Genomic DNA, 15,205 nt, shown 5'->3' with positions numbered 1-15,205 from the left:
GGTTGATCATATTTAAGATCGAAGAATTAATTAATGGCAGGACTTCTTTGAGCAGTTTTGTAGGAATGGGGTCTAAAAGACACGTTGATGGTTTGGAGGAAGTAATTATTGAAGTTAACTCAGAAAGATCAATTGGAGAAAAAGAGTCTAACTTAATATCAATGGTACTAAGAGTAGCTGTAGATAATATTACATCTGTGGGATGATTATTGGTAATTTTTTCTCTAATGATAAAAATTTTATTTGTGAAGAAGTTCATGAAGTCATTACTAGTTAACGTTAAAGGGATGGTTGGCTCAAAAGAGCTCTGACTTTTTGTCAGCCTGGCTACAGTGCTGAAGAGAAACCTAGGGTTGTTCTTATTTTCTTCAATCAGTGATGAATAGTAAGATGTTCTGGCTTTGCGGAGGGCTTTCTTATAAAGCAGCAAACTATTTCTCCAGGCTAAATGATGATCCTCTAGATTTGTGACACGCCATTTCCTCTCCAGATTACGAGTCATCTGCTTTAGGGTACGTGTTTCAGAATTATACCACGGAGTCAGGTACTTCTGATTTGAGGCCTTAGTTTTCACAGGAGCTACAGTATCCAGAGTCGTACGTAGTGAGGAGGTGAAATTATTAACAAGATAATCGACCTCTGTTGGGGTAGCGTTCAGATAGCTGCTTTGCTCTGTGTTGGTACAGGGCATTGGAGATGATAACAGTGGGTGGATTATATTCTTAAACTTAGTTACAGTGCTTTCAGAAAGACATCTACTTTGATAAAGTCTACTCTTCACCGCTGTGTAATCAATTATTGTAAAAGTAAATGTTATCAGGAAATGATCAGACAGGAGAGGGTTTTCAGGAAACACTGTTAAGGGCTTCATCTCTTTGCTGTGACTGTCGCCAGCCATAATTTGCAGATGATAATGGTTTTAGCCGCTGCGATGCTTTCGACCAAAACAGGCGCCGCTTGATGACATCATCAACATGCGCTATCGCAATAGAGCGATATAGTCAAAATCTCTATCGTTGGCCAAATTTATATTGTTTCTATCGTATATCGTTTATATCGCCCACCCCTAATTGCCCGTCCTCCTTGTGATTGCTTTGACCACCAGTATGTTGCTGCAGTTGTAGTTGGAATGGACGTCATGCACCTGCCCACAAACACTGCTCTCTGGGCTGCAGTCAAACTGTGCAAAGTGTGACACAAACCAGAAATGAAGAGTTTACCTTCAAAGTAATAGTTGTGTCTTTGCAACATGTTGGCTGCAGTGCTGAGGCACAACGTTTAATTTGAAGGAGAATGTCTGTGTGGTTTTTCATGTAGCACTGTCTTCACATCTGATTTAACCTAGAAACAGCCATAGGAACCACTGCCAACTTCCATTTTTCCCTAGCAACCGATAGCTCAATTACATCCAATATGGCAGACAACTCTTGAGCAATGTGCCCATGACATCATCTGAGAAACCTGGTTTTAGCTCTGCTGTCTCTTCCTTTTCCTCGCTTCCCTTGCAGCTACGTGTTTTTAAGCTTGCTCGCTCATGGCCAACTCTCAACACGCTGATAAAGATCATCGGGAACTCTATGGGCGCTCTGGGCAACCTGACGCTTGTCCTCGCCATCATCGTCTTCATCTTTGCCGTGGTCGGCATGCAACTGTTTGGGAAAAACTACCAGGTAACACTTCTGACCCAGACTAAGGTACGGGCCTGACGTCGCTTGTTCAGAACATTGAGCTTCTTTCTGCCGCCTCTGCAGGAATGTGTGTGTAAGATCTCCAAGGACTGCACTCTTCCTCGTTGGCACATGAAGGACTTCTTCCACTCGTTCCTCATCGTCTTCAGGGTGCTGTGCGGCGAGTGGATAGAGACCATGTGGGACTGCATGGAGGTCGCAGGGCAGCCGCTCTGCATCCTCGTCTTCATGCTGGTCATGGTCATCGGAAACCTGGTGGTGAGTTCCTACCTGCTTAATCAAAGAATCCCTCTGGAATTTTGACTTTTAGGAGGTGTGACTGACTTATACTGGGTATGATCATCTATTGGACTAAGCTGGAATGTCCGTTGTGCTCCAGCCGGTCAGTTGGTGTTGGCAGTCTGCAAGTTAAAACAAATGTTTTGAGGAGATGTAAAACTTTAGCATCATTAGCAAATTAGCGTCATTGGCTAGCTATTTAACATTGGTCCATGTAGTCTCACGGTCATTGTCAGTCTCCAGAGACAGTCACTTTAAATGACTCGACATTGGCAAACTGGAATGTTGTTCAGAAGGAGGAATGGCTGCTTTTGACCTAAGTTGGTGCAATGATGTATTCAACCCAAACACAAAGGTTTTACACTTCGAATACTGCTGTAAGATATTATCATAACTCACCATGAAGTCTAATGATTTCTCTCACTTTTCTCAAGGCCGTGTCCCTTTGTCCCCCTGGGTCAATGTGAAAGAGAAGTTAGACCCTTGAAATCCTGTTGTTGTCAGACAGCGTCCATAAGCTTCTCCTTGGATTCTGATTGTCAGGAGAATCTCAGCTGATGAGTGTTTCAATGCAGTGTGAGGAAGATTTTTCACAAAAGTTGAGATATTTGCTTCAGTGTAGTGAGAGATGCTGGCTAACTTTGCTCATAACTGTGAGCAAACTGAGTTGGTAGTTGTGTAGTTGTGTGTGTCTGTGCAGGTTCTTAATCATCCAGGTCATGGTCCAGTCCAAAGTGCTTGAATCAAAGGCCAGCTGTCTTCTATCCAAGCACTTTGGACCGAGTCTACAGTCGTTAGGGTTAGAGTTAACTGTAATTCAGCATTTTGGCTAAACAGAGCTCGTTAAAAATAACTGTTGGGCAGAAGAGAAAGGCTGTGTTTTGGTCAGCAGGTGGGCTTTCCTGACCTGACTTAGCCATGTGCTACCGCGGGTATCGAATCCTGCTTCGAGTCGAGGCTGAGGGATGAAAATGTGACAGCTCAGCCAGCTCGGAGAAGACTTGTGGTCCACAGAGGAGGGATGCTTGCTGATTTTGATGGCCTTCACCATCACAACATACATATCCAAAAAAGTCATTTATTTCATCTTATAACTTTCATTATTAAGAAATTTCCAGAGCAAATTCTTGAAGCTGAGCTCCTTTGACCAATAAATACATTTCACTTGTTTTATGCTCGTTCCATTTTTATGTGTTTTGTTTTTACTTGGACTGTATTAGCAGTTTAATTTTTGTGTAGACTAAGTGTTATCTCACACACACAGACACACACACACAGACACACACAGACCAATGCAGGGAGCACTTGACAAAAGGAGAACAGAAAAGATTTCCTTTCTTCTGATAACTATCTGCCATCTCATCTTACCCAGCACCCCCAACGCACACACACACACACACACACACACACACACACACACACACACACACACACACAGAGAGCTCGTTTTACCTCTCTTACTATACAATGCAACCCCCTGCTAGCATGAACACGTCACCTCTGCACGTCTAAACACATCAATCAATCAGAGTGTGTGTGTGTGTGTGTGTGTGTGTGTGTGTGTGTCTGTCTGTCTGTCGGGGGAGAGGGATTATAGTAGTACGTAACTGGAGAAGAGAAAGTTCCACGATCAGATGGTCAAATCCCCCCCCCCCCCAAACACACACACTCATTCAAGCACACAAGTCATAGCTGAAGTGAGACGATATTATTCACCACTTTGTCACATGCAGGGTGTGTTTGTTATTACTTTGTTCCGCAGCATTAGTAAAAAAAACAAAAGTACTGGTCACTTGTGAGCTGGCAGAGTTGACACGTCTCTGAAATAATAATGAGTAAGTTCAGCAGTCAAACTACATCTGAACCAGATTTTGAGTAAATATTAGTAAGTTTTCCTCTACAGTAAGATTTCAATACACCTGTCAGGACAGGTACTTGGCACACCTCCTTTATGCCTTTAATCATTTTTAAAAACCTTATCATCATACACTCATACCCCGTTTCATCAGGGCTAGATTGGGGTTCAGTACCTTTTCCCGTACTTCGAGTAGCTGAATGTCCAGTAACAACCTTGTGATTAAAGCCTGACTTGCTCTACCTCCTCAGCTATAGAGGATATTCCTCTGTGGAATAACGTGGGAGGATATCTGACTGAAATGAATGCAAGCAATAAAGCCGGTCATCAACTTGTGTTTGGCCTCACCGGACAAAAATAAAATCCATAATAAGCTTTTATTTCAAGTAGTCTGAGGTGAAGCCTGATTCCTGCACCTCCTCCTAACTTTGGTTTCAAGACTGAGCTGAAGTTAATTTTCTTCAAATTCTGGAATCCCCCTTACTGTAAACATTAAAAACACTGAAATAAAATCCCAGCACTTGAAAGTGTTACTTTAGCTTCTTCTGCTGTATGCATGATTTCCTAGTTTGTCTCAGCTGTTGTGTTTCTGGCTCTTCCCTAATTCTCAGTGGATTGTAGATGAATTTATCCCATAAATATGCTTCTGCCTAGAACCGGGATCTCAGGGTGACATTACTCACAAAGACGAATACAAGATTTTCTTTTTTTTAAATTAACCAAAGTACAACAGGTCAAACAGATAAATCAACTCGTGAACAGGAGATGTTTGGGCAGCAGAGGAAACTAGGTGCTGCACCGATGCTACCTTTTCTTTTTTGGAATAAAAATATCTTGGATTGAAAGTTTTTAGTTTTTTTCTGGATCTGTGGAACTAGATCCATCTCAAAATGTTTTATTGTTAACAAACAGTACATCATAGATTTGTTGGTATGGCTCCATAATCGTTGATGTCCCAACATGAGCCTGATGCAGGGAGAGCAGCAGCCAAACAGATTCAGCAGTTTATAGCATTATTATTCTAAACTGCATTTATGTTTTAGCAGCAGCAGGTGTCTGAGTAGCAGTCAGATCTTAGCGTATATATATCCCAACACCAGAGTTTGGGGTCCAAATATAACTGGATAAATAGAATATATTAAATAAATATATTTAAATAAATATATTTAAATAAATATATTTAAAGGATGCTTTACATGACAAAGAAAGCAGGATCAACAAATGTGGAAAAAGGAGCTTGAATACAATTTAATTTTACTCCTTAATTTCCGTTTTTATCATTTTCATTTGTTCCCTGGGCTCCTCGTTCTGTCCCTCCTCTTCCTTGTCTAGTCTTCACAGCCTGTAATATACTCTGTAGTGGATTCTCATATTCACCAGTCAGTGGATCATGAAATGTGTGTGCGCGCAGCAATAATAGAGTCTCACTCATCTATTTAGCTTAATGGTCTCATGGATATTTAATAATGAGCTTGATAGGCCAGACAGCTCACACACACACACACACACACACACACACACACACACGCAGACAAGCATGCCGTCAACAGCCTCTTATTCCGTCCTCAGTGACAGGAATTGTATCTCCTCCTACAGAGGGATATGCTGACCTGAGTGAATGAGTGTGTGTGTGTGTGTGTGTGTGTGTGTGTGTGTGTGTGTGAACCTTTGCTATTCATGTGATTTATCCTTTTAGAAATGGCCCCATTGTGCACACCTCAGCGTGCTTAGGTGTGCACATGCCTTGCATGCGTTCACGTGTTTGTATGTGTGCATGACTTTTTTTTTTTGGTGGTGGTGGTTATAGGATGTCACGTTGTCAGACCTCATAACAGGCAGTGAGGAAGGAGGAAACAAGTGAAAGCATGTCCAAATACTGTAAACAGACAGGAAGGAAAGCAGGAAGGGTAATTCAAGTTAAGGTAACTCGAGGTGATGCCAAAAGGAATAAAGAGGTGGTAACAGAGACAGAGAGAGAAAAGATCAAAGGAAAGGACAAGAGGGAGATGCCATTAAAGAAAAGCAAGAGAAGATAAGGAAGGAGCAATGGGAAGAAAATAGGGAAGGAAGAAGGAAAAGGGGAGGAGAAAAGAATAAAAGGGAAGGAGGACAAAAAGTGGGAAAGGATAGGAGCAAGAAGAGGAACTCACAAAGTGAAAGAAGTGAGAAAAACTCAAGAAAAGAAGTTGTCAGTAGAACAAACAAGAAACAAATTCAAAGAATAAAAACAGAGTTAAAGGATTATTGCAGAAGGATGAGGAGAAAAGGTAAGGGGTAATAGAGACGTAAGAACCTGAGGAAGAAAGTGATAAAACTGATACAGTACAGGAAAGAAGGAGAAAAGTTGAGGAGGAAGAAAATGAAGAGGGAAGAAATGCAATAAAAGAAAGAAGAGGAGAATTTAGAAGCACAGGGTAAAAGAAAGGAACAAGAAAAGTAGTCTCATATGTAAAGACAGGAAAAGGGAGGAAATGGTACAAGGAAACTGAGGGTATAAAAGGAAGAAAATAGGTACTAGAGAAAAGAAAAGATGAAAAGAAAAACAGAAAGGAAGAGAAGAAGACAAAGGGAGAGTACGAGAATAAAAGAAATGAAGGAGGAAGAGAAAAGGTGAGGAAGGAAAAGGAAAACATTTTGGCAAGAGAACTAAAGAGGGAAAAGTAGTGGAAAAACTAAACAAGGAAGAAGGAAATGGTAAATGGTGAGAGGGAGAGAGCAGAAGAGGAAAGAAGAGAGGAAAATAAATCTGACACAGTTTCAAGAAAGAAATCAGAAAAAGCAAGAACAAGGCACAGAGGGAAGAAATTAAGCTTCCTGCTTCCTGTTTAAATAAAAGGAAATAAGGAGCAAAAGTAAACAGAAGAAGGAAAAGATGGAAAAAGTAAAAATGAACAGCGAGATGGAGGGGTACGAAGAACCAGAAAGGAAAAAGAGGAAGTAATAGAAGGAAAATGAAAACAAAAGGAACGAGAAAAGGTAAGAAGGAAAAGGAAGAAGTATGATAAGAAAGGAAGGAAGGAGGAAATAAAGAGATGGAATTAAAATGAAAGGGAGGAATTTAAAAGATGGAAAGACCAAAAGGGGGAAACACAGAAGGAGAACGAAGAGTGGAAGAAAAGTGAAAAGTGCAAAATAAAACACGAAGCGAAGCAGGAAAGGGAAAAATGAGGAGGAAGTAAGGAAAAAGAAGAAATACAAAAAAAGGAAGTTTCACTTTAACGACTCAGAGTTTTGTCACGGAAACAGTTGGCGGGCAAGATGTGAGACATGGTTGCCGTGACACTGAACCTCACGATGTTACTCTAACACCCAGAAGGCACCGGGGCAGGAGAGAGGACCAGCTGTTCGCAGACCGACAGTATTGCACATGAGCACACAGATGACGCGTTACTGTAAGAGCTGATTCTGATTTTAATTAAAAACAGAATGCACACACACACACCTAATGATGTGTGTTGTTATTTACATTTGCTTAGCCAATCATATAGTGTGTGTGTGTGTGTGTGTGTGTGTGTGTGTGTGTGCACACACTCAGTGACGGCAGAAGGCCCACATCCTTCTGTCAAGATCTTGTTGGCAAAGCGAACCAAACTCTCAACACAGCCTCACACCAAATAGCCTTTAAGAACAGGACAGATCAGGGGTGGGCAGTCTCAGTCCACGAGGGCCGGTGTCCCTGCAGGTTTTAGATGTGGCCTCGAACCAACACAGCTGATTTAAATGGCTAAATTAGCTCCTCAACCGCTGTATTCCAATTCAGCGTCTGCAGCTTTAAAGGCCGCATTTTAAGGCCGATTACGTCACAGTGACACGACGAAGGCTGTCCCAATTTGAAGGCTGCTCGAAATGCGGCCCTCAAATGCGTCCTTCGTGGCCCAACATATCCCAGAATGCATAGCGTGGCGCTGGGTGTGGATAATTGTGCCGAAAAAAAACGGCGGATGAGGGACCCCCGAAGAGTAAACTTTAAGTACTGAATATTATGTCACTTATTTATGTGCAAATGTTTAATAACGAAGAACATTAAACATTACTGTTGGCCACATGTCGGCAAAGTTATGTGACATTAGTGACGTTTGTACTAACTTGGTTTTAAAGCCTTTACTTTAAAATATACGCCGTTCAATAGCTGAGCTTAATCTTACAGAGAATGATCAAAGCTCATGTAGAAAGAAACAAATAAACAAAAGATTTTCTCCTTCATTTCTGTCAAACAAAGCTGTATGACACGTTTCCAGTGGTTAGTATCATGGTTGCTAGGCAACCTGGGCAGCGCGACGGAGGCTAGACCGTCCCATTTCACAAGCCTCGCACTTCCGGCCTTAGTGGTCTTTGAGTACGCGGCCCTTGAGGATCGTTGAGGCTGCAGACCCTGAATTGGGAAACAGCCAACATGTCCTGAAGTTCTCCAGAGGCCTGGTAACAAACTCATCATGTGATTCAGGTGGGTTGACCCAGGGTGAGACCTAAAACCTGCAGGACACCAGCCCTCGTGGACTGAGACTGCCCACCCCTGGGATAGATAGTTTGTCATTAAAGGTAAATGTGAAGTTGATTAAAGTTGTAAATCACTGGATTATCCTAATAGAGTAATGGATTCATTCATGTAGATCTCTGTCCTGATGTTCTTCAGAAACAGTTTCTGAGCTGCCTTTGTTCCTGGGCTTTTATTCTGAAAAGTGTTTCCTGCTACTTCCTGCAGACTGTGTTCCTGAACTGTGTGTGTCTGTGTGTGTGCAGCTGCACAGAGGGAACCAGATGTTTCTTTGCTTTTTCTCTTTATGACAAATGAGCGGCTGAATGTGTTTTCCTGAGCCAGCACTTGAGCAGCAGCACACCTGCCTCTGCGCTCCTCCTCCTCCACCTTCTCCTCCTCTTCTTCTCCTGTTTTTTTTCCACTTCTTTTCCTCTCCGTTCATTTATACATGTACATTCACTTCTATCATTGTCATTTTTAGCAGGGCCTCCAAAGCTGCTCAAACAGCACAAATCAGCAGTTTGAATTGTCTGACCGATTAATTACATATATGCTGGATGGATTATTCTTAGTAGAAGAAACATCTGGTGGTGGTCTTATATGAGGCGCTTCAGGTCAAAGCAGAAACAACACACGTGCGGAGGAAAATAAATGGTGGGATGCATCAACTCTGTTACATTAAATGTATATTTTTCTAAGACGAGTTTTATTATAAGTTAAAAATAAAACAACAGGATTCAGAACACAATGAAAAAGTGGACAATTATGGAAACCAGGACACGTTGGGCTTGTATTGATCAGTCCAGTGGAGATAAAGAATATTAACTCTTAGCACTAACAATCTTTTTATTTCCTCTGTGTCCGGAACATGGAGTTTATAATGATAAACCCCAAAAGCGCTACTTTTTGTGTAAAATGATTAAATGTCCATGCTGTAAACACTGAGAGGCTCGCAAACTGCATCCTCTCAGTGTCCAATACTGATGTTTAAACCCAGTGGATCGCACAGAACTATGAGCCTTATGATGGACTGAGAACCTGTCCAACCTCTCGTCCTGTGACAGCTGTGACAGGCTTGCCTCCTAACAGCACTCTACCCCTGACACCCCCACAGAGAGCACAGCTATCCTATTAAACAACCGTACAAACACCTGGTTGGATAATTATGACTGAACTGTTTTTGTTTGTTCATAGTTGTCCTAAAACATCTCCAGTACGTGATACCTAAGAGACAAACCCAGGGCAGAAAACCCAACACATCAGTTTCAGTTGCACATTTAGAACCACGTATGTGATTACTGACATGTGTAAAATAGGTTCCATCAGCAGCATGGATGCATGGATGATAGATGGACATATAATATGCTGTTCATCCAAGGGAGACATATAGGGCACTTGTGAAAGTTGCTTTGTATGTAAAACATTATATTCACCCATATATTATAAAATTTACTGCAAGCTTTTGTGTTTATTACTTTATTAATTACAGCCTTTTGAAATTGGGTCATTTCTTTTGATTTCTCATTGGTTTCCTTAAAAAAATAAGCAATAACTACTAAGATCAGTAGTTATTACCACGGTTACCACAGAAACACTGAAAGAGCTGAACTTAATTTTAAGGTAAATGTTGAGGACCGAGTTGAAAAACAGGAGGAGTCTCAGGAATTATTAGAAAAACATGGTTTTCATTTATTTAACCCCCTAAAATCATATTTACAAAAGTAATAAATGTTGAGCTCATAAAAGACGTCAAATAAACAAAACTTAACAAACCAAATGAGTGCCCAAACACACATAACTGACCCACACATGAAATGACGCACAAGGGTCATACAATGGCTGAGCAGACCACTATGACACACGAGGGGTAACTAAACAAAACACAATGGTAAACAACAAACAATGCAGTATACTCTGGTTTGTTAATAAACTAAACACCAAAGAAGAAAATCAAAATCATTAAACACTAAACGCAAATATTTAATTAAATACAAATACTTTGTTTTTAAATGAAAGAAGACACACATTGTCCCTTTCAGCAGGAAGTGGTGGTGCGGTCCAATTATCCCTCTTTGTATTTAATGGCTTTAAACCTTGTCTGGCAACTCCCCGGGATCATCACGTTCCCATAGCTTCAGGTTGGGAGTATTAATCTGAAACACACTGAGTCTTATTCTGAATGCAAAATCCTCAAAACGCTCCAACCACAGATTGTGGGAAATGACAGACGGCACGTCCTCCTGTGGAAATGTGACCCTAACATGTCTTTTAATGATCAGTCTGAGGCTCCAGCGTTTCTGTTAGTGATTCTAAACCGTTTTAGTACAGCGTCCATATACTTTAGTTCACATCTCGCAGCCTTCTGCTTCTGTATTTGTACATTTTAGGTGTCCCTGTAACTCAGTTTGTCCTCCCTGTGTTCAAACATTATATAAAACAATATTACAGGCTAAGAGATAACCTCGTCCTCTCCTCGCCCGCTCTCTTTCTCTCCTCTTCCCTCTCTCACCCTTCTCTCTCGTTCTTCATCTCTCACGTTGCAAACGTTTTTTCCCAGGGGGCTTTGCTCACAGGGGTTTGTTGTGACGAGGAGAAGCACCAAAAGCAGATCGTGTTACCTGCCCATTCATCACCACCACCTCCCCCATGTGTGCGTGAGTGTGTGTGTGTGTGTGTTTGTTGCTCATGAAATTATCCAGGACAGCAGCAGCTGATTCTTGGGCTCTCCTCGACTACCCGAGATGAACTTCACTCAGAGCTGAGCGCTCCTGTATGCACAGTCGGTCTTTAATGATGAAAGTATTCAGCGAGTCAGCGACAGCGACCGTGATGAATGACGGGACTCTGTAGATCTGAGCGAGATGCTCGCTTTATTTCACAACAAACAACATCCAACACATGCAAACTTCATCCGTGTCTCTGAAACGGACCCAAAAGCAGACACCAGAGAGACAAAGCTTTAACCAAAAGTCAGCAGTTTATTAGCCGAAGTCCAAAACAGAAAAACAAGGCAAGACTGAACTGGGATAAACTAAACTCAACATGAAAACATTGACGTGACGTGAATCTGAACAGGCACCTGTAAAAACTATGACTCGAAACATGAATAGAGACCTAAACAGACGCGTGAAAACAATCCAGAAAATATACTGTGACACGACACAAGACAAGCAGACGGACCAACACTGAGCAGAGAACGACAGAGGGCTTAAATACACAGAAGGGTAACGGGGGAAATGGAAACACCTGGGGAAACACAGCTGACACAAATAATCATGACACCACAGGGAAAAGTACACTAAGCACAAAGAGCATAGAAACAAGACTTTCAAAATAAAACAGGAAATGTGAAGAGACATGAACTGGGACACGCAAACTTGACACGAGATAGAGGGAGTGACAGAGGGACACAAGGGGAACCTACACAGAAGCATAGAAAAAACAAACCAGCAAACCAAACTTAAGAACAGCACATGATTTTAACATAAGAGCATAACACAAAATCACACAAACGCCGGCTCACAGACCCAGCCCCTGACACATTGTGAATGATTAAAGATTGATCATTGTGTGCATCTCTAGGTCTTCCATAGCTCGTCTCCACTTAGTTCAAAGCTGCTAACCAAAACTAGCCGATGCTCACATATTACACCTATCCTTGCATCCCTTCACTGACTTCCAGTGAAATTCAGAATCCACTGTTACTAACACAAAAAGCTGTACGTGGACACGTTCCTGCCTTATCAACGCAGCCGGCTCTCCGATCGAACCCTTCTAACGGTCCCTCGCTCTGATCTTAAAACCAGAGGCGATCGTGCTTTTGAGGTTGGAGCGCCCAAACTGTGGAACAGCTTTCCTCAGTCAATGATCTCTGATTTTAAAATACACAGCAGGCAAAATTTGCTGTAATTTGTTTGGGCAAGAAAGATGAAGCTAAACCTGCAGTTCCTCTGATGGCCGCTCGAGGCAGGCTTCGACAGTGAGTCAGATTCCCACAGAGTCTCATGTTAACATGTCTGTCAAGCTTAGCTGATAACTCAGCACTCCACCCTTTCATCAACACAATGAAGTGTCTGAAACACCACCATGAAGGTAAAAACTGTGGCGTTTGAAACCAACAGGTGGCGTTACAGCCCATCGTTTGGGTTGTCTCTGATTTCGAGCTGGCAGTTTGACCCAAAATGTGCTTTTTGAAGTTTATCCAGGTTACCAGCATTTCTTTCGGTTCCTCTGCCTCGCAGACATCATGTTGGTGCACGCCTGTTATTGATCTCTTTTTAGTTCATGCCATGTGTAAAGTTGATTTGGTTGGTTGGCTTTAAACGCCTGTACAGACATTATGAGGACTCAATGATGGAAAAATAATGCAGAATAAAAAGCGCCACATTTGTACTTCTACGGCCTGTAACTCTCAATATATTCACGGCATGATTTTAAAACTTTTCATTAAATATACTAAAGTTACTGTATAAAAATATGAGTTAATTTCAGATTTGACTGACCGATGGACAAATTAACTGGACAGACTGGTTCCAAAGATGGCTGCTGACTTTCTTCTAGAAGGACTTAGCTTGGGTTGTCTCGCCAAGCAGCTACAGGCAAACCTGTCGTCTGTTCGTCTCCGCAGTCTCACTTTTTTGTGCTGGTCTTCACCAATGTATACAATATGTGTAGCTCATTTGCATGTAGACATCGAATCATGATGTGGGCAGAACTCGATCAGATGTTTTTCTTCCTCACAGATACATTTGCATCCAGCTCCACTGCTGTAAGATAATAGTTCTTATTAGTACATTATTAGATTTTATATTCATGAAGCACTCGCAAAAAGAGATACAAGGTGTGTTACATAAAAATGCAGCCACTGAAAGCACAGACAGACCCAATAAAATCGATACAAACTATGTTTGTAATTTGAAGAAGTGATGTTCTGCCTCGTTCACCTGCACAGAAACTTTAGAATGGATTTAAACCAGCATCACCAACATAATGAAGCAGACAGTTAATGGAGTAGAGATCAGTGCGGCTTTATCAGTGCGGCTTTTTGAAGTGAAATAAAGTGAAAGTAAAGCAGACGCAGCAACAGTGAGAAGAATATTACCTGAACTTTGAAAAGAGGTCAAATTAGTCTCACATCCAATCAGAAATACATGGAAATAAATAACAAAATCTTTCTGCCGCCCGTGTGCTCGACCAGTGGCTCAGCTGTGCCTTTAACTTTCTGTGTGTGTGTGTGTGTGTGTGTGTGTGTGTGTGTGTGTGTGTGTGTGTGTGTGTGTGTGTGTGTGTGTGTGTGAGAGTGAGAGTGCGTGGATGGTTGGCCCAATCCCCAGGCTAATTGCTACGATCCGTTTAACGAGTTAAACGAGGTGAATTTGGGGGGATCAGGTGGTCCAGAAATTGACACGCGCTCCCACACACAGATGGCTCACGCTGTCACCAAGCATAAACACATCCACGGCTGATGCACGGACACACTTATAAACCTTCTCCCTCTTTCACTGTATCCACCTCACACACTTCCTCATCATAATACATGCAGCTGTTTCACGGAGGGTTTTCCCTCTCACAGCAGCAGGGCTTTAGTCCAGTTTGACTGTCCTGCTGGAACCAAGCGGACACCTGTCACATTAGATTAAGTCAACATGGCTCCACATTTCTGGTCTCTGGCCTGAATCGTGTTTTATTTATGCAGGTTAGAAGTTTCGTATGATACTTGTGTTTTGTTTTAGGAACTTTTTTAATTCAAAATAGGAAATTGAGCACCGAGTACAGGATTTCCAGATGTTAGTCTGTGTGTTACAGCTTCTGGTCCAAATCCTGACTGATAGAGAGCAACTCATACCTTGGATCTTCTTTGTTTACTATTCCTGATAATTTATTAAATCTTATCAATCAAAAAATCTATTATAGCCGAATGAATCAATATTAAATTACTCAGCTGCAAACAGCTGACAGAGACAGTTAGTGGGCAGCTGGTGAACCATAGAGTGGAGTATTCACGAGCTAAAGAGCCAGATATTTATTTTAAATGTTGGTAGAGACCAAGAGCAGATATATACTGTTGAGACAAGCGTAGCTGGAAAAGGACGGGGGTGTTACGCTAAACTTCTGGGTGTGCAGTAGGTGTAGGAGGTTGTTTCCTCACTTTTAACGGCGATTTTACTGCCCCCAGGTGGCCAAAACTATACTTAAACATAATTAAGGTTGGGCATATTTTGACCTATAAACAGGCTTAAATGAATAAACTGATAAAACAGACTTCTGTCAGCAATCTCCTATCGACTGTTGGAAAGCAGCAAGGTCACTGGTTGACCTGTCAAGGTATGTTGCCATGTTAACCAATCAGCTGCATTGATCTATTGGTGTTTGAGTCAAGGGCACAGCCAATCAAATTCCAGCGACCTGGGCTGGTGAAACTGGGATTGTACCAGCAGAACGCTGATCAGTACTATAAACAACAGCACACACACCGCCACCACCAGCTGGGATCAATGCACACACACACACACACACACACACACTGTAACCTAGGTAATTAAAAATTTCAGTTTAAAGTAAAATAATACTTTTTAGTCACAGCCCTTAAATAATATAATTGGAGAGTTCACAAACCTGCACAAAGCAGACTGAAAACTTTCTCAAGAAAAAAAATGGACAAATAAATAAATATAAATGACCGAGGATTTATTAATTGGGGGAGAAGTCCTGACAACATGACTGCATGCGCTGCATCATGTCCTCACAACACGAGTAATGCATGCCTGCACACACATGTCAGAGTTCTGCTTCCTGGTGTCAGATATTGACCCACTGGCCCGGTTTCCTCTTACACAACCAGAAACTGGAAAGCTGCCGGATCCAGTTGAGTCGTTACATAAACACAACCAGCTGCGGGACGTCCAG

The 15,205-nt window shown here is 41.8% G+C and overlaps 1 protein-coding gene across 2 annotated transcripts in view; it reads left to right on the top strand.

Moving 5' to 3' along the window:
• LOC309714133 (sodium channel protein type 3 subunit alpha-like) overlaps positions 1-15,205 on the top strand; it is a 279,618-nt gene that overhangs the window by 189,888 nt on the left and 74,525 nt on the right. For both annotated transcript variants that reach the window (XM_082546328.1, XM_082546327.1), the window contains exons 18-19: positions 1,509-1,670; positions 1,752-1,946. In XM_082546328.1, coding sequence (XP_082402454.1) covers positions 1,509-1,670; positions 1,752-1,946 — 357 coding nt within the window. The remainder of the gene's footprint in view (positions 1-1,508; positions 1,671-1,751; positions 1,947-15,205) is intronic.

The sequence above is a fragment of the Aulonocara stuartgranti genome, assembly GCF_965226115.1.
Source record: "Aulonocara stuartgranti genome assembly, chromosome: 9".
Taxonomy (NCBI): Eukaryota; Metazoa; Chordata; class Actinopteri; order Cichliformes; family Cichlidae; genus Aulonocara; species Aulonocara stuartgranti.
This window is presented reverse-complemented; position numbering and strand designations above follow the sequence as displayed.